The sequence below is a fragment of the Zophobas morio genome, unplaced genomic scaffold (genome assembly GCF_036711695.1).
Source record: "Zophobas morio isolate AGI-343-1 ecotype UQ-CSIRO unplaced genomic scaffold, CSIRO_AGI_Zmor_V1 ptg000054l, whole genome shotgun sequence".
Classification (NCBI taxonomy): Eukaryota; Metazoa; Arthropoda; class Insecta; order Coleoptera; family Tenebrionidae; genus Zophobas; species Zophobas morio.
The window spans coordinates 1,361,354-1,382,058 of record NW_026972159.1 but is presented as its reverse complement, the minus strand read 5'-3'; the positions used below and the strand labels follow the sequence as shown (position 1 = coordinate 1,382,058).

At 35.5% G+C, this 20,705-nt stretch overlaps 1 protein-coding gene across 5 annotated transcripts in view; it reads right to left on the bottom strand.

Annotated features, from left to right (window-relative positions):
- LOC135142820 (protein O-mannosyl-transferase TMTC1-like) overlaps positions 1-20,705 on the bottom strand; it is a 489,367-nt gene that overhangs the window by 41,570 nt on the left and 427,092 nt on the right. For all 5 annotated transcript variants that reach the window (XM_064074588.1, XM_064074587.1, XM_064074589.1 and 2 more), the window contains 2 exons: positions 20,276-20,348; positions 17,384-17,487 (listed from right to left, as the gene is read on the bottom strand). In XM_064074588.1, the coding sequence (XP_063930658.1) occupies positions 17,384-17,487; positions 20,276-20,348 (177 nt within the window). The remainder of the gene's footprint in view (positions 1-17,383; positions 17,488-20,275; positions 20,349-20,705) is intronic.

The following is a 20,705-nucleotide window of genomic DNA, read 5'->3' as shown; positions in this document are numbered from 1 at the left end:
GCGAAAATGATAAAGAATGGGAACAGGGATAAGAGGGATAATGAGGATCAGAACAATAATGAGAACTAGAAGAAGAGCGACAAAATGACGAGAATGAGGATGAGAATGAACACGAGAATCGCCATGAGAATGAGAATTCGAAGTGGAACGAGAATGAGAAGAAAAATGAGAATTATAATTAATAAAAAAATCAAGAATGAGAACTAGAATGTAAGTGAAAATTCGGTCAACATGAATGGAAATGAGATTTCGAAAGTGACGAGAATTTGACGATAATGAGAATAGGAAGGAGAATGTGAATGAGCATAGAAGAATGATAACGAGAAGCAGAACAAAATGGAGAATGGTAAAGAGAATGAAAATGGAAACGATAATGTGCACAAGAATGAGAAGGAGAATGAGAATGGGGATGACAACGACGGTAATGAAAATGAGACCGAGAGTGAGAACAATAACAAGAACTAGAAAGAGTGAGACAATGAATGAGAATGGACACGAAAATGAGGATAAGATTGAGAGTGAGAATGACGTGAGAATGACAATGAGAACGCGAACAAGAAGAATGAGAACCTGAAAAGGAACGAGAATGGGAACAACAAGAATTATAGCAAAAAGAAAACAAGAATGAGAACTAGAATGTAAGCGAAAAGCAAACAACGTAAGAATATCAAGAAAATGAACGAGACTAACATAAGAATGAGAGCGAGAATAAGAATTCGTAGAGGAACGAGAACAAGAACTTGTAGAGGAACGAGAGTGAAAAGAAGAACAAGAATTGTAACTAACAGAAAAATCAGAAATGAGAACTAGAATCTAAGCGAAAATCGGGACAAAGTAGTTGAGAATGAGAATTCGAAAGTGACGATAATAGGACGAGAATGAGCACAGAAAGGAGAATGTGAATAAGAACAGGAAAAATGACAACGAAAAGCAGAATAAAACGTGAACGATAACTAAAATGAAGAAGAATAAGAAAACGGACGAGAGTAAGAACGAGAATGAGAACTCGAAGAGGAACGAGAGTGAGAAAAATGATATTTATAACAAAGAAGAAAATCAAGAATGAGAAGTAGAATGTAAGTAAAAATCCGGACAACATAAATGGGAGCGACATTTCGAAAGGGACTTGACGATAATGAGAATGGGAAGGGGAATGTAAATGAGAGTAGGAAGAATGATAACGAGAAGCGGAACAAAAGCAAAAATGATAAAGAAAATGAAAATGGATAATGTGAACTAAAATGAGAAGGAGAATGAGAATGCGGATGAGAACGAGGGTAAGATTAAGAACGAGACCGAGAATGAGAACAGTAACGAGGACTAGAAAAAGAGCGAGAAAATGAACGAGAACGGAACGATAATGAGAATAGGAGGGAGAACGTGAACAAGAATACGAAGAATTACAACAAGAAGTTGTACAAAAACAGGAACAATAAAGAGAATGAAAATGGAAATCAGGATGTAACCAAGCTTGAAAAAAAGATGTCGAACGAGGACGATAACAAAAACGAGAACAAGAAGATGAATGTGAACAAGGATCAAAAGGAGAAGAATAAGAAGAAGAACGAAGGCCAAAATAACAAAGAGAACAATTGTAGAGAACGATAACAGAAAATGACAACGAAAAAAATAAGAATGGGAAATAAAAAGACTATAAGAATGGGAATGAAAAAAAAAGGAAAATAGAACAAAACCAAATTTAAAATAAGAACAGAAGGAATTGCAGAAAAAGAGGATGGGATGTGAATGAGAAATAATAAGTAAGATGAGAACGCGAATTAGGGCGAGGTGTAGATGGCGGATGAAAATGGAAACAAAAACTAGAATGACAGTGATAAGCAAAAGAAGAAGATAAACCAGAATGCGAACTACACTAGAAGGATTGTAGATGATGAATGTCGGGAATGAGAATGAGAACGAGAAAAAGGCCGAGAATGAAGACAAGAACGAACACAGGAATCAGATTTATAATTAAAAAGAAAATAACGAATGAGAACTAGAAGGAGAATGTGAATAAGAATAAAAAAGACAACAATAAAGAGAACAAAGGGGAGAATGATAAAGTAAATAAAATTAGAAACGAAAATGTAACCAAGTATGAGAACAAGGTGTAGAACCAATGTGGATACAAATAATTGTATACAAAAGGAAAATGAAGAGAAGAGAAAATGAGGCGATAACAAAAACGAGAATGAAAACATGAACATGAACAAGAATGGGAGGCAGAACGATTATAAAAATCTGAATGCGAAGAAGAAGGAAAATAGAATGAAACAACTGTAAAAGAAGAGGATGGGACGGGATTTGGAATAATGAGAACGATACAAGAATGAGAATAATAACTGAACTGAGAACAAGAATTAAGACGAAATTTAGACCTAGGATGAAAATGAGAACAAACATTAGAATGGGAGTGCAAAGGAGAACTAGAATGGTAACGAGATTGGGGACAAAAACGGAAATGAGAATGAGAAATACAAGGCAAACAAAAATAGCAACGAGAAGTACAATGAGAGTGAGAATCAGAAGGAGAACGTAAATGAGAAAGGAGATTTTTGTCCTAAAATGTTAAATTTGAATACAAAGGAAAACTGGAGTAATAAATGCTTTTCAAGAGTTCGGCAATTTTTGTTTTTGTTTTTTAAAAAAGTTGTTCTGTCCATTAGATTTTTATTTGCGGCCACGGAAACTATTTCACAGTAACGGATAAAGATTAAGAGCATTAATATATAAACAAAAATAGAAATAAACGAATTAAAAAGTTCGTCTCGCATTTTAACTGTACTACTGTTGGATTTTGATATATAAAATAAATATCGTAATATCACTTTCGCATTTTTCCTTTGAGCTTAATAGTTTGATAATAACGAATGGAAAAAACAGAAAAGACATAAGTTATAAAACTGAGAAGAATTTATATTTCTAAAAAGTGTGATGTTTATGTTTTTAAGTAGCAATATTTCAGTAAAAACTAGAAAAATATGCTTAAATTTGCGTTTAGCTATATATTTATATATTTGAATGTAACTTTCACATTATTTATTATTTCAGTCAAAACTAGTTTGGTAAAAGCATTTGTAAAAGCAAAACAAAATATTAATAAATGCGCAATTCTGTTTACTCTAGCATCACAAATATTTCCATCTACAAAACCGATTGTGCTGTAGTGCTGTAGTAAAATATTGCATTATTTAAATTTTTCCAAAACATCACACAATATAGAACCGTGTAAAATATTCCCCAGCTTTTCAGACCTTTAACCTTCGCCCTTTAATACTTCCAATTCCCCGACGTCACAAAGTGTTGCTAAAAAGACAAACACTTGTTTATTCACACAGAAAGCGAAACCATTAAAAATTTCACAAACATGAGCGATTTGCAATTCTCTTCCATATTCAGATTTAGCACAAAACACTGGAACAGATGGCGTTTGATCGCTCGAACGTGAGCTAAAAATACCTGCGAATTTTGGCCCCGCTGGAAACCCGTTTGTTATTTCCCGCTGTTTCCGGTACAATAAATTCCTTTGGCCAAAAGTTAATTACCGTTAAATGGAGTATTAAATTCAATTAATTATGTGATTTTATTGCGCCAGCGTTTTCGCTCAAAACATAGTTCTCTTTGCGCCTAATCTCGAAATAAAACTCGGCGCGAACAAGGTGCAGAGAACGTAAGAGCGTGTTATGCAAATGAAGAAGGCATGCTGACGTAATTTTATCATGTTAGAGAGAATAGGAGAATTACATGTTAAGTAACATTAACAAAGAAAAGTCTGCAAATTGGCCGCTAATTCAATTAGGCAAATTTGAAGGGGTGAAGTTTATTAGATTCGCCGAAAGTCGAACTCTTTTGCCTTTGTATTTATCGAACGGGGACAGGGCCGGGCTGGCACTTACGCGCAAACAGCAACATTGTAACCCAGAGTAACATTTAAAAATTGCTGTGCTAATCTGGACGCCACTGACTACTCATATAGTATTAGTACGTTTTTACGAATTAGTTAATGCGGTATGTAAGTTAATGTAAGAGAAATGTTCTTTTTTGCGGCCCGTAATGGACACTTCGTGTCAGTGGGCTTCTAATAAACACTATTCATTATTCAAACTAATGGATTGTCTTAATCTTGATGAAGTTCTTAACGTTTTGGCCGTATCGATCCGCTGGCGTTCACGATGCGATAATTAACGTGGTGTCGTCTGGGCCGGGCCGGGCCTGGCGGCAGTAGCGCAGGGTTGCGGGTTGTCACGGGTCAAGTTGTTTGCATTTTGAAATAGTGTAAGTCATCCGGTTATTCTTTTGAAGTTCGTCCGGGTAATTTATCTTCCGATGAAGTATGGCGGCTTTGATGAAACAATTTATTTCATCCCTTTGCAACATGGCTGTACAAAGTAATCATCTTGCGGTGTTATTAGTTATGTCTCGGAGCTTTAGTATCAAACTATAATATGTTATATGTTGCCGCATTAATACAGTGCTATTATGTCTCGTTAAAACCATTAACCCCATACGTAATCGGATTGCAAGTTAGAGCGAAGTCGTTGCTCGAACCTGACGTAAGATTTCATCCCCCAGGGTGCTGTTCGGGTGAAGAAAGCTATATTTCTTGTTTAACTACTTCGTGCTTTTTATATATATCTGGCGGTGAATTTACTAGCATTGTTAAATCAAAATTTCATTATTTACATTTTATTTGCCTTTATACGAGCGCGTTTTTTCCGAAACGTTTCAGACCGAAAACATAAATTCAGACCTTAAAAATACAGAGGCAATTTATGGAAAACTAGTGGATTTGTGCACGACCGCGTTATACCGAGTGTATACTGGATGGGTTATGGAGTGGCAACAATAAAATTCATCAAAATTTCACGAGCGAGGATAATGAACAAATATAAAATTTCTGGTATAAACACGAAAATTTATATTGCGCTAATTCTGTTTATCACATCCATGATATTTATTATATTCAAAATTTTGCATGCTAAAGACTATTTAAATTTATTATTTTTTATGAATTTGGTTGTCCGTCAAGATACTGGTGGTTTATGAATCCGTGTTGAGTTTTTACTCTATTGTGCGTGTCGCTTTGACTTGGCAGCGTAAAAACTCGTAAGCAATGAATTTTATATGGGAGAATTCGCGGCGGTGTGGTTAGTTATCAAAAATCTACCGTTTTCTGAAGAAGTTGATCTTTCACAAATTTTCATAAAGTTTTTGTCATTCTGCTTCTAATCGTACTACCGTTAAAAACTATGGCGGAATTTGAAATGGATTTTAAAGGGGGCCTCGAGAAGGTTTCACATTCTTAAAAAATACAGTTGGCACCCCCGAGAAGGTTTCACATTCTTTAAAAAGACATTTGGCGCCTCCGACAAGGTTTTTCATTTTTAAAAAAGACATTTGGAATCCCGGAGAAGGTTTTGGCATAAAAAAAGACATTTGGCGCCCCTGAGAAGGTTTTACATTTTTAAAAATGACATTTGGGACCCCAGAGAAGGTTTCACATTAAAAAAAAAAAACACATTTGGTACCCCAGAGAAGGTTTCACATTAAAAAAAAAAATTTGGCGTCCCTGAGAAGGGTTTACATTTTTAAAGGAGACATTCGGGACCCCCGAGAAGGTTTTGGCATTAAAAAAAGACATTTGGGACCCCCAAGAAGGTTTTGGCATTAAAAAAAAAGACATCTGAGACCCCCGAGAAGGTTTCACATTAAAAAATTGGCGCCCCCGAGAAGATTTTCCATTTTTAAGAAAGATATTTGGAACCTTCGAGAAGGTTTTGGCATTAAAAAAGACATTTGAGACCCTTGACAAGGTTTCACATTCTTAAAAAAAACATTTGGGGCCACCTAGAGGGTATTGGCATTAAAAAAAACACATTTGGGACCCAGAGAAGATTTCACATTAAAAAAAAGACCTCTGCGGCTCTCGAAAAGGTTTCACATTCTTAAAAAAGGCATTTGGCGCCACCGAGAAGATTTTACATTTTTAAAAAAGGCATTTGGGACCCCCAAGAAGGTTTCACATTAAAAAAAAATTGGAACCCCGGAGAAGGTTTCACATTCTTAAAAAAAACATTTGGGACTCCCGAGAAGGTTTTGGCATTAAAAAAAACATTTGGGACCCTTGAGAAGGTTTCACATTCTTAAAAAAAAACATTTGAGGCCCTCGAGAAGGTTTTGGCATTAAAAAAAAAAACAATTTGGGACCCAGAGAAGGTTTCACATAAAAAAAAACAATTGGGGCCCTCGGGAAGGCTTCACATTCTTAAAAAAAGACAGTTGGGACCACGGAGAAGGTTTCACATTCTTAAAAAAGAGATTTGGGACCCCCGAGAAGGTTTTGGCATTAAAAAAGAACACATTTGGGACCCAGAAAAGGATTCACATTAAAAAAAAGACATCTGGGGCTCTCGAAAAGGTTTCACATTTTTAAAAAAGGCATTTGGCGCCAGCAAGAAGGTTTTACATTTTTAAAAAAGGCATTTGGGACCCCCAGGAAAATTTTGGCACTAAAAAAAGACATTTGGGACCCCCAAGAATGTTTCACAATAAAAAAAAACTGGGGCCCTCGGGAAGGCTTCACATTCTTAAAAAAAGACAGTTGGGACCCCAGAGAACGTTTTACATTCTTAAAAAAGACAATTGGGACCCCCGAGAAGGTTTTGGCATTAAAAAAAGACATCTGCGATCCCCGAGAAGATTTCACATTAAAAAAAGAGACATTTGGGGCCTTGGAGAAGGTTCCACATTCTTAAAAAAAGATAGTTGGGACCACAGACAAGGTTTCACATTCTTAAAAAACACATTTGGCACCCCCGAGAAGGTTTTACATTTTTAAGGAAGATATTTGGGACCTTCGAGAAGGTTTTGGTATTAACAAAAGACATTTGGGACCTTTGAGAAGGTATTACATTCTTAATAAAAAACATTTGGGGCCCTCGAGAAGGTTTCACATTCTTAAAAAAATACATTTGGGGCAACTGAGAAGGTTATGGCATTAAAAAAAACACATGTGTGACGCAGAGAAAGTTTCACATTAAAAAAAGGCAATTGGGACCCCCTAGAAGGTTCTGGTATTAAAAAAAGACATTTGGGACCCCCGAGAAGGTTTCACTTAAAAAAAAACCATTGGGGCCCTCGGGAAGGCTTCACATTCTTAAAAAAATACAGTTGGGACCCCGGAGAAGGTTTCACATTCTTAAAAAAGAGATTTGGGACCCCCGAAAAGGTTTTGGCATTAAAAAAAAAGACATTCGGGACCTTCGAGAAGGTTTTGGGATTAAAAAAAGACATTTGGGACCCTTGAGAAGGTTTCACATTCTTAAAAAAAGACATTGGGGGTCTTTGAGAAGGTTTCACATTCTTAAAAAAGACATTTGGGGCCCTCGAGAAGGTTTTGGCATTAAAAAAAACACATTTGAGACCCAGAGAAGATTCACATTAAAAAAAAACATATGGGACCCTCGGGAAGGCTTCACATTCTTAAAAAAAGACAGTTGGGACCCCGGAGAAGGTTTCACATTCTTAAAAAAGAGATTTGGGACCCCCGAAAAGGTTTTGGCATTAAAAAAAAGACATTCGGGACCTTCAAGAAGGTTTTGGGATTAAAAAAAGACATTTGGGACCCTTGAGAAGGTTTCACATTCTTAAAAAAAGACATTGGGGGCCTTTGAGAAGGTTACACATTCTTAAAAAAGACATTTGGCGCCCTCGAGAAGGTTTTGGCATTAAAAAAAACACATTTGGGACCCAGAGAAGATTCACATTAAAAAAAAACATATGGAACCCTCGGGAAGGCTTCACATTCTTAAAAAAAGACAGTTCGGACCCCGGAGAAGGTTTTACATTCTTAAAAAAGACATTTGGCGCATTTGAGAAGGTTTCACATTAAAAAAAAAATATATTTGGGGCCAGTGAGAAAGTTATGGCATTAAAAAAACACATTTGGGACCCAGAGAAGTTTTCACTTAAAAAAAAACAATTGGGGTCCTCGGGAAGGTTTCACATTCTTAAAAAAGTATATTTGGGGCCACTGAGAAGGTTATGGCATTAAAAAAAACACATTTGAGACCCAGAGAATGTTTCACATTAAAAAAAAGGCATTTGGGACCCCCTAGAAAGTTGTGGTATTAAAAAAAGACATTTAGGACCCCCGAGAAGGTTTTACATTCTTAAAAAAGACATTTGGTGCATTCGAGAATGTTTCACTTTTTAAAAAATATATATTTGGGGCCAGTGAGAAAGTTATGGCATTAAAAAAACACATTTGGGACCCAGAGAAGGTTTCACTTAAAAAAAAAAAAAACAATTGGGGCCCTCGGGAAGGCTTCACATTCTTAAAAAAAGACAGTTGGGATTCCGGAAAAGGTTTCACATTCTTAAAAAAGAGATTTGGGACCCCCGAGAAGGTTTGGCATTAAAAAAAAGACATTTGGGACCCCAGCGGAGGTTTTGACATTGAAAAAAGACATCTGCGATCCTCGAGAAGATTTCACATTAAAAAAAGAGACATTTGGGGCCCTCGAAAAGGTTACACATTCTTAAAAAAAGATAGTTGGGGCCACCGACAAGGTTTCACATTCTTAAAAAACACATTTGGCACCCCCGAGAAGGTTTTACATTTTTAAGAAAGATATTTGGGACCTTCGAGAAGGTTTTGACATTAAAAAAAGACATTTGGAACCCTTGAGAAGGTTTTACATTCTTAATAAAAAACATTTGGGGCCCTCGAGAAGGTTTCACATTCTTAAAAAAATACATTTGGGGCCACCGAGAAGGTTATGGCATTAAAAAACACATTTGGGACCCAGAGAAGGTTTCACATAAATAAAAGGCATTTGGGACCCCCGAGAAGGTTTTGGCATTAAAAAAAGTCATTTGGGACCCCCGAGAAGGTTTCACATTTTTAAAAAAGACATTTGCGACCCCGGAGAAGGTTTTGGCATTAAAAAGAAGACATTTGGGACCCCCGAGAAGGTTTCACATCAAAAAAAGACATTTGGGACCCTCGACAAGGTTCCACATTCTTAAAAAATATAGTTGAGACCACCGACAAGGTTTCACAATCTTAAAAAAGGCATTTGGGTCCCCTGAGAAGGTTTTGGCATTAAAAAAAAGACATTTGGGACCCCAGAGAAAGTTTTGGCATTAAAAAAAGACATCTGAGACCCTCGAGAAAATTCCACATTCTGAAAAAAAGATAGTAGGGACCACTGACAAGGTTTCACATTCTTAAAAAAGACATTTGGCATAATGTTTTTGCAAAAATTTGGACCGTTAGGGAAAAACTCAAAGGGGATTGGTACATCACATTTATAGGAACATATTGTTATGTAACAGTTAAATCAAATAAAGATAGAATTCTTTTAAATGACGTCATCAAATTGTTGGTGGGAATGAATTTGGGTTAGCATTTAACCATCTACATGATATTTGTAATATACATATACGAAATCTGATAACAATGGGTCCAGCAGTTCCAGAGATTACGTGTCTAATAAAAATGCTTATAGACACTAGACAGACAGACAGACAGACAGACAGAGAAACAGACGGAAACGGGAAACTAACTTTTTCGTACTTTAGGTGTCATGAAACGTCGAGAAAATATAAAAGTGGCCATTCGTCCGATGCAGTTTTAAAATTATTAAAAAAAAATAAATTCAAGAAATATTTCGATTTATCATGAAATTTTAATATAGAAAAATCAGTTCTAACCCAACTAGAAGTGAAATGACAAATACTTCTATAATAATAATTTGTGTATTCAGGATGTTACTGTCAAATTAGCCTTGGTCGATGTAGAATTAAGCGTCATTTGTCAAGTGTATGTTTAGTTGAATATACTTGATCAGGTACCTTTAATTTAATTGAACGTTAATGAACTACTTTAATTTATTTATGAAGCAAAATCATCCGTTTATGAACGAATTACAAAACGATAATCGAAAAAGGAATATTTTTGGAACGATGTATCACAAGTTTTATCGATCTTTATTTATTTATTTCGATACGATGCTCACCTTTTACACCCCAAACCGGTAAAAATATCAGTACTTTTAATAAAATCGGACTTAATCTGCAACCTATATTTTATAGTGTCATCAATTTTATATATTTGTGAAGCCAACATCGCACCTGCTACATACAATATTAGTTTAATATTTAACCTTGTGAGTGAATAATTTAATTTTGTTTTGTTTTGAAATTTGTGATGACAGTTGTTTAATATTTTTAAGCCAATGACTAAATTACTGTCTACTTTTGCATTTGTGTTTCCTTTTTCTCTTTCATTACATTACATTCTTTTTTTTTCATCCAGAAAAAACAGTTTGAGGTTTTCCAAATATTGAACAGTTTTTGCATACCACATGGTACCTCTACTACAACATTAAAAACCACTACATTTAATAATTCAGTTTCCCCAAACATTATTTTTTTATCCCATCAATTAAAAAAAACATTCAACAACCTAAACAATGTTTGCTTTTTCTTGGTCAAAATTGAAAAATTCCCTTGTTCAAACAGGTTTTTGCAAACACGACCGTTCCACGTTTAGTCAACACTAATCCATCGTGTTTTCCCCGAATAATTTTTCATCGACTCGTGTAATTTGGCCGAAATGAAATATTTAAGCTGTCAAATGAAAATCGAACGTCCGCTAAATTAAAATCAAACTAGAGCAAAATTTCGAACGAATAAATTAGCCCCAACACACGTAGATATTGAATTAGTCCCGCAGTGGCAATTACGTCCAACTACCGGTCCATGGTTCGCAGGCCCAACTTTCGCAATTACGGAATTCCCAAAGTTCGACTCGAAAATAATATGAAACACGCTGGTTTATGAAGACTTTGTCAACGATAAAGTTTGCTTCTATCCGGTCGTCGATACGTCCGAGCCGAGGTAATTCAATGCAGGGTTTGGCGATAAGTCGCAGAATGGGCGCTTTTATTTCTGGAAGGTTACCGACGTCTGGTTTTATTTCGTGCGGATGGGGCCGGTGGCGTCTTCTAGTTTAAATTTGTCAGCAAGAAAAAAATACAGACGGTTATTTTTCGTCGATAACCGGATCAGTCCGAAATGATGTGCATAATGTATCGCTCATTCCGAATACAAATTGAGACAGATCGCTCGAGCAATCTCCAGCTGTAAATTCTAATGGTTCGCATGAAGATATATTCGTTTTGTGTTCGTATATCGTGCGTATAAATTGTTTTTCACGTTGAAATGTTTATATTTTTGGAAGTTTACGGTGGTCCCCGGAGCCGCATTTCGTTATTCGAGGTTATCAGCGAAGTGAACGTTTTTGTTATTGCTGGGATTTCTGCACGCAGCCAAGTAGAGCCAAATATTATTACAGAAAGTTAGTCCGTGCTGCGTCGAAACTAAATAAATATTTTAATAGAGAAACGTTGTTTATCTTGATATGGTGTTTAATTAAATCACAACATGAGGAATCTTTGTAATGCGAGCTTGTTTGTTTTCTCTGCTTTGTCCATAAATTGCTTCGGTATTTTTAAGGGCGAAATTTATGTTTTCCGTCTGGGGCGTTTCGGAAAAAAAGACTCGCACCAAAGTAAATACAATGTAAATAATGAAATTTTGATTTGCCAATGGCAGCGAATTCTTCCCTGGTTACACAAAAAGAGCAGTGAGCAGTGAACTCAAGCTATCTCTCTCTCTCTCTCTCTCCTACACACAACTTCTGCCACACGAAAATAATTAAATTACCTACCACATGACAAGAACCTACTAACTTTGGATTTATTTTTGCTATATATACACAATTTCATTTATTGTGTAGTTCTAAATTAAGTTTTACAAAAAAATAAGTTAAAGCAGTATAAAATCACTAAATGATACATTAATATGTGAGGATGAAACCGCTGTCCATCGCCAAGATTTGTAGGAAAGAATTCCAATAATTTACAGGCAAAATGAGGCTAGATTTGATCCTCAGAAAATTTTGGCCCAGTAAATGACATTCTGGGAGGATTTGATTTATTTTAAATATTTTTTGACGCCCTCTAAAGGAAATATGACAAATATTTTTCAAGGTGATTTCAGCATCTTCCAAATTCTATATTAAAATGGTGGATGCGACAGAATAAAAATTTATTTCTCTCTTAATTGACGATCCGCAGAAAAGATGACAGATTCGTGATCCTGAGAAAATTTCGGTTCAGACAGACGTTTTTTGACAGACATTGAGTAACTTTCAAACCTTGAGTAAAAATGGTCGAGGCGCCAAATTATTTTTTTCTCCTTTATTTGACGATCTACAGGAAGACCAAGGACAGATTCGTAATCGTGTGAAGATTTTCGGTTCCTTTTGGGAGCAACTTTCAAATTTTTTGTCAAAAATGGTGGATGCGCCGGGATATAAATTTGTTTCTTTATTTGACGATCTACAGGAAAAAAGACGGAATCGTGATCCTGAGAAAATTTCGGGAGAATTTCTGCAACTTTCAAAATTTTTTTCTAAAAATGGTGGATGAGCCGGGATAAAAAATTTATTGGTCCTTTATTTGGGGATGCAGAGGAAAAATTAAGACAAATTTGTATTCCTGAGAAAATTTCGGTTCAGACAGATGCTTTTTCGACAGGATTTGAGCCAGTTTCAAATTTTGAATAAAAATGGTGGAGGCGCCAAATTAAAAATTTTTTTTCTCCTGTATTCCACAACAGACCGTTAAAATAAGAATAGATTCGTGATCCTGAGAAAATTTCGGTTCATTCACGTGTCTTTGTGAGAGAATTTGAGCAACTTTCAATTTTTGTCAAAAATGGTGGATGCGCCGGGATAAAATTTATTGTTTCTTTATTTGACGATCTACAGGAAAAATAAAGACAGAATCGTGATCCTGAGAAAACTTCGGTTCAGACAGAAGCCTTTTCGGAAGGATTTCAGCAACTTTCAAATTTTTGTCTAAAAATGGTGGATGAGCCGGGTTAAAAAATTTATTAGTCCTTTATTTAGGGATGCAGAGGAAAAATTAGGACAAATTCGTATTCCTGAGAAAATTTCGGTTCTGACAGATGCTTTTTCGACAGGAATTGAGCCAGTTTCAAATTTTGAATAAAAATGGTGGAGGCGCCAAATTAAAAATTTGTTTCTTCTTTATTTCACAACAGACCGTTAAAATAAGAATAGATTCGTGATCCTGAGAAAATTTAGGATCATTCAGGTGTCTGCGAGAGAATTTGAGGAACTTTCAAATTTTGTCAAAAATTTTGGATGTGCCGGGATAAAAATTTATTGTTTCTTAACTTGACGATCTTCAGACAAAATGAAAACAGAATCATGATCCTGAGAAAATTTCGGTTCAGACAGAAGTCTTTTCGGGAGAAATTCAGCAACTTACAAATTTTTGTCTAAAAATGGTGGATGAGCAGGGATAAAAAATTTATTGGTCCTTTATTTGGGGATGCAGAGCAAAAAATAAGACAAATTCGTATTCCTGAGAAAATTTCGGTTCAGACAGATGCTTTTTCGACAGGATTTCAGCCAGTTTCAAAATTTGAATAAAAATGGTGGAGGCGCGAAATTAATATTTCTTCTTCTTTATTTCAGAACAGACCGTTAAAATATGAATAGATTCGTGATCCTGAGAAAATTTAGGATCATTCAGGTGTCTGCGAGAGAATTTGAGGAACTTTCAAATTTTGTCAAAAATTTTGGATGTGCCGGGATAAAAATTTGTTGTTTCTTAACTTGACGATCTTCAGACAAAATGAAAACAGAATCGTGATCCTGAGAAAATTTCGGTTCAGACAGAAGTCTTTTCGGGAGAAATTCAGCAACTTTCAAATTTTTGTCTAAAAATGGTGGATGAGCCTGGATAAAAAATTTATTGGTCCTTTATTTGGGGATGGAGAGGAAAAAATAAGACAAATTCGTATTCCTGAGAAAATTTCGGTTCAGACAGATGCTTTTTCGACAGGATTTCAGCCAGTTTCAAATTTTGAATAAAAATGGTGGAGGCGCGAAATTAATATTTCTTCTTCTTTATTTCAGAACAGACCGTTAAAATATGAATAGATTCGTGATCCTGAGAAAATTTCGGTTCATTCAGGTGTCTGCGAGAGAATTTGAGCAACTTTCAATTTTTGTCAAAAATGGTGGATGCGCCGGGATAAAAATTTATTGTTTCTTTTTTCACAATCCACAGGAAAAATAAAGACAGAATCGTGACCCTGCGAAAATTTCGGTTCCGACAGAAGCCTCTTCGGGAGAATTTCAGCAACTTTCAAATTTTTGTCTAAAAATGGTGGTTGAGCCAGAATAAAAAAATTTTTGGTCCTTTATTTGGGGATGCAGAGGAAAAATTAAGACAAATTCGTATTGCTGAGAAAATTTCGGTTCAGACAGATGCATTTTCGACAGGATTTGAGCCAGTTCCACATTTTGAATAAAAATGGTGGAGGCGCCAAATTAAAATTTTTTTTCTTCTTTATTTCACAACAGACTGTTAAAATAAGAATAGATTCGAGATCCTGAGAAAATTTCGATTGATTCAGATGTCTGCGAGAGAATTTGAGCAACTTTCAATTTTTGTCAAAAATGTTGGATGCGCCGGGATAAAATTTATTATTTCTTTATTCGACGATCTACAGGAAAAATAAATATAGAATCGTGATCCTGAGAACATTTCGGTTCAGACAGAAGCCTTTTCGGGAGAATTTCAGCAACTTACAAATTTTTGTCCAAAAATGATGGATGAGCCGGGATAAAAAATTTATTGGGCCTTTATTTGGGGATGCAGAGGAGAGATTAGTACAAATTCGTATTCCTGAGAAAATTTCGGTTCAGACAGATGCTTTTTCGACAGGATTTGAGCCAGTTTAAAATTTTGAATAAAAATGGTGGAGACGCCGAATTAAATTTTTTCTTCTTTATTTCAAAACAGACCGTTAAAAAAAGAACAGATCCGTGCTCCTGAGAACATTTCGGTTCACTCAGGTGTCTTTTCGAGAGAATTTGAATAACTTTCAAGTTTTGTCAAAAAAGGTGGATGCGCCGGGATAAAAAATTTATTGTATCTTTATTTGACGATCTACAGGAAAAATAAATACAGAATCGCGATACTGAGAAAATTTCGGTTCAGACAGAAGCCTTTTCGGGAGAATTTCAGTAACTTTCAAATTTTTATCTAAAAATGGTGGATAAGCCGGGATAAACATTTTTTTGTCCTTCATTTGGGGATGCAGAGGAAAAATTAGGACAAATTCGTATTCTTGAAAAAATTTATGATCAGACATATGCTTTTTCGATGGAATTGAGCCAGTTTCAAATTTTGAATAAAAATGGTGGAGGCGCCAAATTAAAAATTTTTTCTTCTTTATTTTACAACAGACCGTTAAAATATGAATAGATTTGTCATCCTGAGAAAATTTAGGATCATTCTAGTGTCTTTGCGAGAGAATTTAAGTAACTTTCAATTTTTGTCAAAAATGGTGGATGCGCCGGGATAAAAATTTATTGTTTCTTTATCTGACGATCCACAGGAAAAATAAAGACAGATTCGTGATCCTGAGAAAATTTAGGTTCAGACAGAAGCCTTTTCGGGAGAACTTCAGCAACTTTCAAATCTTTGTCTAAAAATGGTGGATGAGCGGGATATAAAATTTATTGGTCCGTTATTTGGGGATGCAGAGGAAAAATGAAGACAAATTAGTATTCCTGAAACAATTTCGGTTCAGACAGATACTTTTTCGACAGGATTTGAGCCAGTTTCAAATTTTGAATAAAAATGCTGGAGGCGCCAAATTAAAATTTTTTTCTTCTTTAGTTCATAACAGACCTTTAAAATAAGAATAGATTCGTGATCCTGAGAAAATTTCGGTTCATTCAGGTGTCTTTTCGAAAGTATTTGAGCAACTTTCAATTTTGTCAAAAATGGTGGATGCGCCGGGATAAAATTTGTTGTTTATTTGACGATCTACAGGAAAAACAATGACAGATTCGTGATCCTGAGAAAATTTCGATTCAGACAGAAGCCTTTTCGGGACAATTTCAGCAATTTTCAAAATTTTGTCTAAAAATGGTGGATGAGCCGGGATAAAAAATTTATTGGTCCTTTATTTGCGGATACAGAGGAAAAATTAAGACAAATTCGTATTCCTGAGAAAATTTCGGTTCAGACATGCTTTTGCGACAGAAATTGAGCCAGTTTCAAATTTTGAATAAAAATGGTGGAGGCGCCAAATTAAAAATTTTTTTCTTCTTTATTTCACAACAGACCGCTAAAATAAGAACAGATTCGTGATCCTGAGAACATTTCGGTTCATTCATGTGTTTTTGCGAGAGAATTTGAACAACTTTCAATTTTTGTCAAAAATGGTGGATGCGCCGGGATAAAAAATTTGTTGTTTCTTTATTTGACGATCTACAGGAAAAATAAAGACAGAATGGTGATCCTGACAAAATTTCGGTTCAAGCCTTTTCGGGAGAATTTCAGCAACTTTCAAATTTTTGTCAAAAAATGGTGGATGAGCCGGCATAAAAATTTATTGGCCCTTTATTTGGGGATGCGGAGGAAAACTTAGGACGAATTCGTATTCCTGAGAAAATTTCGGCTCTGACAGATGCTTTTTCGACAGGAATTGAGCCAGGTTCAAATTTTGAATAAAAATGGTGGAGGCGCGAAATTAAAAATTTTTTTCTTCTTTATTTCACAACAGACCATTAAAATAAGAATAGATTCGTGATCCTGAGAAAATTTCGTTTCATTCAGGTGTCTGCGAGAGAATTTGAGCAACTTTTAAATTTTGTCAAAAATGGTGGATGCGCCGGGATAAAAATTTATTGTTTCTTTATTTGACGATCCACAGGAAAAATGAAGATAGATTCGTATTCCTGAGAAAATTTCGGTTCAGATAGATACCTTTTCGGGATAATTTGTGCAACTTTTACATTTTGTCTAGAAATGGTATAGGCGCCAGAATAAAAATTCATTCCTGCTTGATTTAACGACCCAGAGTTAAAAGAGGGATATATTTGTTATCCCGAGATAATTTCTGCTCGGATCAATACTTTCTCGGGAGAATTTGAACAATTTTGAAATTTTGTCAAAAAATGGTGGAGGCGCAAGATTAAAAATTCAGTTCTCTCTTATTTGAGGATCTACAGTCAAAAAAAGAATATACTTGTGATCTTGAGAAGATTTCAGATTAGGCAGATGTCTTTCTGGTAGAATTTAAGTAACTTTAAAATTTGGTGTAAAAATGGTGGAGGCGTTAAATTAAAAAAAATCATTTCTCTTTTATCTGACGAACTACACTCGGTATAAAACTAAGTAGAGATGTAAGTGTTACGATGTTGAAAACATGCTACACATGTTCAGAAAAAAACAAACAAAATAAAGATGAAGATTCTTACCTTACGTAGAGCGACGGATGGAAAGCAGTTGGATTATCCTGCTGGGAAAACTTAGGCAGAGATCCTTGCAGCAGTGCCAACCTAATGGCAAGCAGTATTCCGAGCTGCAATCAATAATATTTTATTGTGGCGGCGTACACGTGTGTTTATAGAGTTTAACCATGTTGCACGAGCATAAACATAAACAACATTTTTATTTTCTTCGAAACTTTATTCTCGAAGCAACTTTATGCTCCTGCTCACTCATTTACCTGAAACTATTTTAAAATAAAGCGCAATAAAAGCGACGCTGCATTAAATAATTCTAAAGATTTTATTCAACTTCCAGGAGCAGTTTCGAACTTTACGCTTACAAAGTAGTAGACGTAATAACAATTTTTTACCAAGTTGAAAAATATTAGGATGTATATTATCATACCAACGCACCGTAAAGAAATATTAAGGCTGGTATAAAAACGCTTTTAGTGAACCGTAATGTTTCATTTATCTTAGGAAAATGCGGCTGTTTGGGTTTGCTTAGCCGTGATGGACTTACGAAGAGAAAACATAATTCCGCTGATGTTCCTCAACAAATATTACAAGTTATTACGTGCTTTGAGCGTCAACAAGTAATTATTTTTTTCTGCGCCGAACTTTCAAAGCACAAACTTATGCAAATAACTGCACTCTTCGACTGATTTGCATCTCCAGAAACTCTTTTTTTTTTCGGAGCGCCTAATTTGTAAAACTCGGCTTTGCATCGGGACCTTAATATCTTATCTCGTTCGGTCCATAAAGCAGCACTCATCGATGCCACCGGTGCAAGTAAAGTAGTTCGACCTGAAGTTTACGACGGCGAAAATTTGCACTGTGAATCACGAAAAGCTTGTTATTACTGTTTATGGCTTCCAACAGCTCCACTTTATATCAGAGACGTAATCTCGAGCTATACCAGACAAAATAGGAATCGGTATCACCGGTGTCAAAAAATGGAACCGGGTAATAAGAGGTAATAACTCAGATATCTCACTTTCATGATGGGATTTTTTACTCGCGAACGGGGCTCCGGGTTTCGTATTAAACCGAATCTCGGCGAAACGGCTTCTACTTTAATTAAGAAGCTGAAAATTTTAGGGAAATGGTTTAAATTGTGATGTTTGTCGTTGTTGAATTATGGTGAGCGGGGGATTAAACTTTGATTGTGACTTGTAATATTACTTTCGAATAGCGTTCGACTGTTGCATTAATTTTGTAACGTCGTTGTTACTCGTTAAATATCAAGCAGAACACGGCTTTTCTAAAAATAAACTCGTGTATCCAATTCAAATCAACGCGACTGAAAGAACACAAAGAAACAACAACAACACAGAATTTTATAAAAAAAACTATCGAATTTATTTAAGACAAAGCAGAAATAAATAAATCTAAATCGAAAACCAACATTTATTTTTCATTAAACAAACCAACGTTGTTTTTGTTGCGAAAATATTAACCACGAATGTCTGCACTGCTTCAATAATGTAACGTTGTGTTTTGTTGATATGAAAATTTTAAATATATTTAATTTAATACTTAAACGAAACAATTTATTTGGTGAAAATTTTCAAATATAGCTTTAACTATTTGATTTATAGATCCAGTGCGTGGGAGAAAAATATAATTTTGACCCTCGAATATAAATAAATCCGAGTTCAAGAAACCGCCCACCATAATTATCACAGTTAGCTTAACTGCTCGCAGCCACTCCTCAAAATTTAAATTTATAGCAATCGAGATTCCGTCATAATTTAATGTATTGCTTTTCCCTCCTCGTTGGGTAAAATTTTATTCACGCTTATTTTAGTAACCGCCACAATTTCGAACGTGTTAAACACACGCCCGTGTTTACTGGCCAGTAAAACTGTTTTTACAACTCATTCAAATGTTTATTTTTTAATTCTGCATTAGCGAATCGCCGAATTGCTCGTCAAAGCACTTGAAACACTGGCGCGCTCGATTTCGATTTGTTTATATTCGCGAGTGTGGAAAGTTGTTAATTCTTTAAAGCGGACGCGCGTTTCGTGAAATTTAAAGCCCATAAAGAAAATAAGGAAGCGATTATTGGGGAGCGGATCGGAAAAAATCTGCTTAGTGGGGTGTGATCGAGGAGCAGGCGGCACAGTTCTCGTTATAAATTATTTGATCGTGACTGTCATTAACTGGTAATTACCGTTCTCCTTGACTATGAGGTTCACTGTGATGATTGATCGCTCTGACAATAACAAATGGTCGCTGATTGATGAAGTTTTAATAGGTGATAACTGAATTTGATTAAAAATAGCGTAATCGAGTTTTTCACGTGCAAGAATCGCGGGGTGATAGAACGCTATTTAATTGGATGGGGCGGAATCGTTTTACCCACCCTGTGTGCGTCACGAAATAACATTTTTATTAAGCGACCAGCACTTACGCCGCACACTCTATCCCCGTTTCTAATTAATTCCAGCCTCGCTCCACGTGTAAATGTTTAAGAACAATAATGTTCACTTAGAGACGGAATTTTATGTGTACACAACATTAAAATTATAACACAAAATGTTTAATTAATGAGGATGCTTGAGGAACATTTCGTTTCATTAAAAAGTAAAATGGCGCACCACAGAAACGAACCGGCTCTCGGTGCCTCTAAATAATGAATTATTTTTAATAACTAATCCACTCGAACCTTTTTCGCGTTAGCTTTATCCTTTACTAAACGATGGATTTTTTCCAAACGCATTAAGCATCCATCGGTTAAAAATTCATTACCGAAGCTGAGCAAAAAAACGGATTTTAGGGCCCATTTAATCCGAAGAGTTTTCGACTTGAACGAAACTGCTCCGAGTTGTTAATTAATGTTTTAAATATTGATTTCATAAAGTTAATTGCACTTACCGATGTAAGGACTTTTGCAGCTCTATTAGCAAATTGTTGGGTCTCCCGGTTCCATCTCACTTCAACTATTGTTCTAGAAACAATGCAGGCAGCATTAATTAAAATCCAAATCTCGATTTTCGTTTTCTGGTGTATATTAGTTATCGGAGAAAGTTCGGGAAAAATTTAGCCGACCCCAAGCGGGTATTAAATTCACTTAGCGCGAACGGAATAATAAAACACCCATACATTGTTCGTATTTTGAGTTAATTTGGACTGTGTCAACAATACTTGATCGAAATTCATTGTAACTATTATGTTAAATATAATTGATTTTAGATAATTTTAATTTGGTTCACGCTGAAAACAGCAGTTGCCCATTTCACGTAATTCTACAATTACCGCAATTTGGCAACTATTTTAATTAATTTATCCGATGCGCACAGCCGTC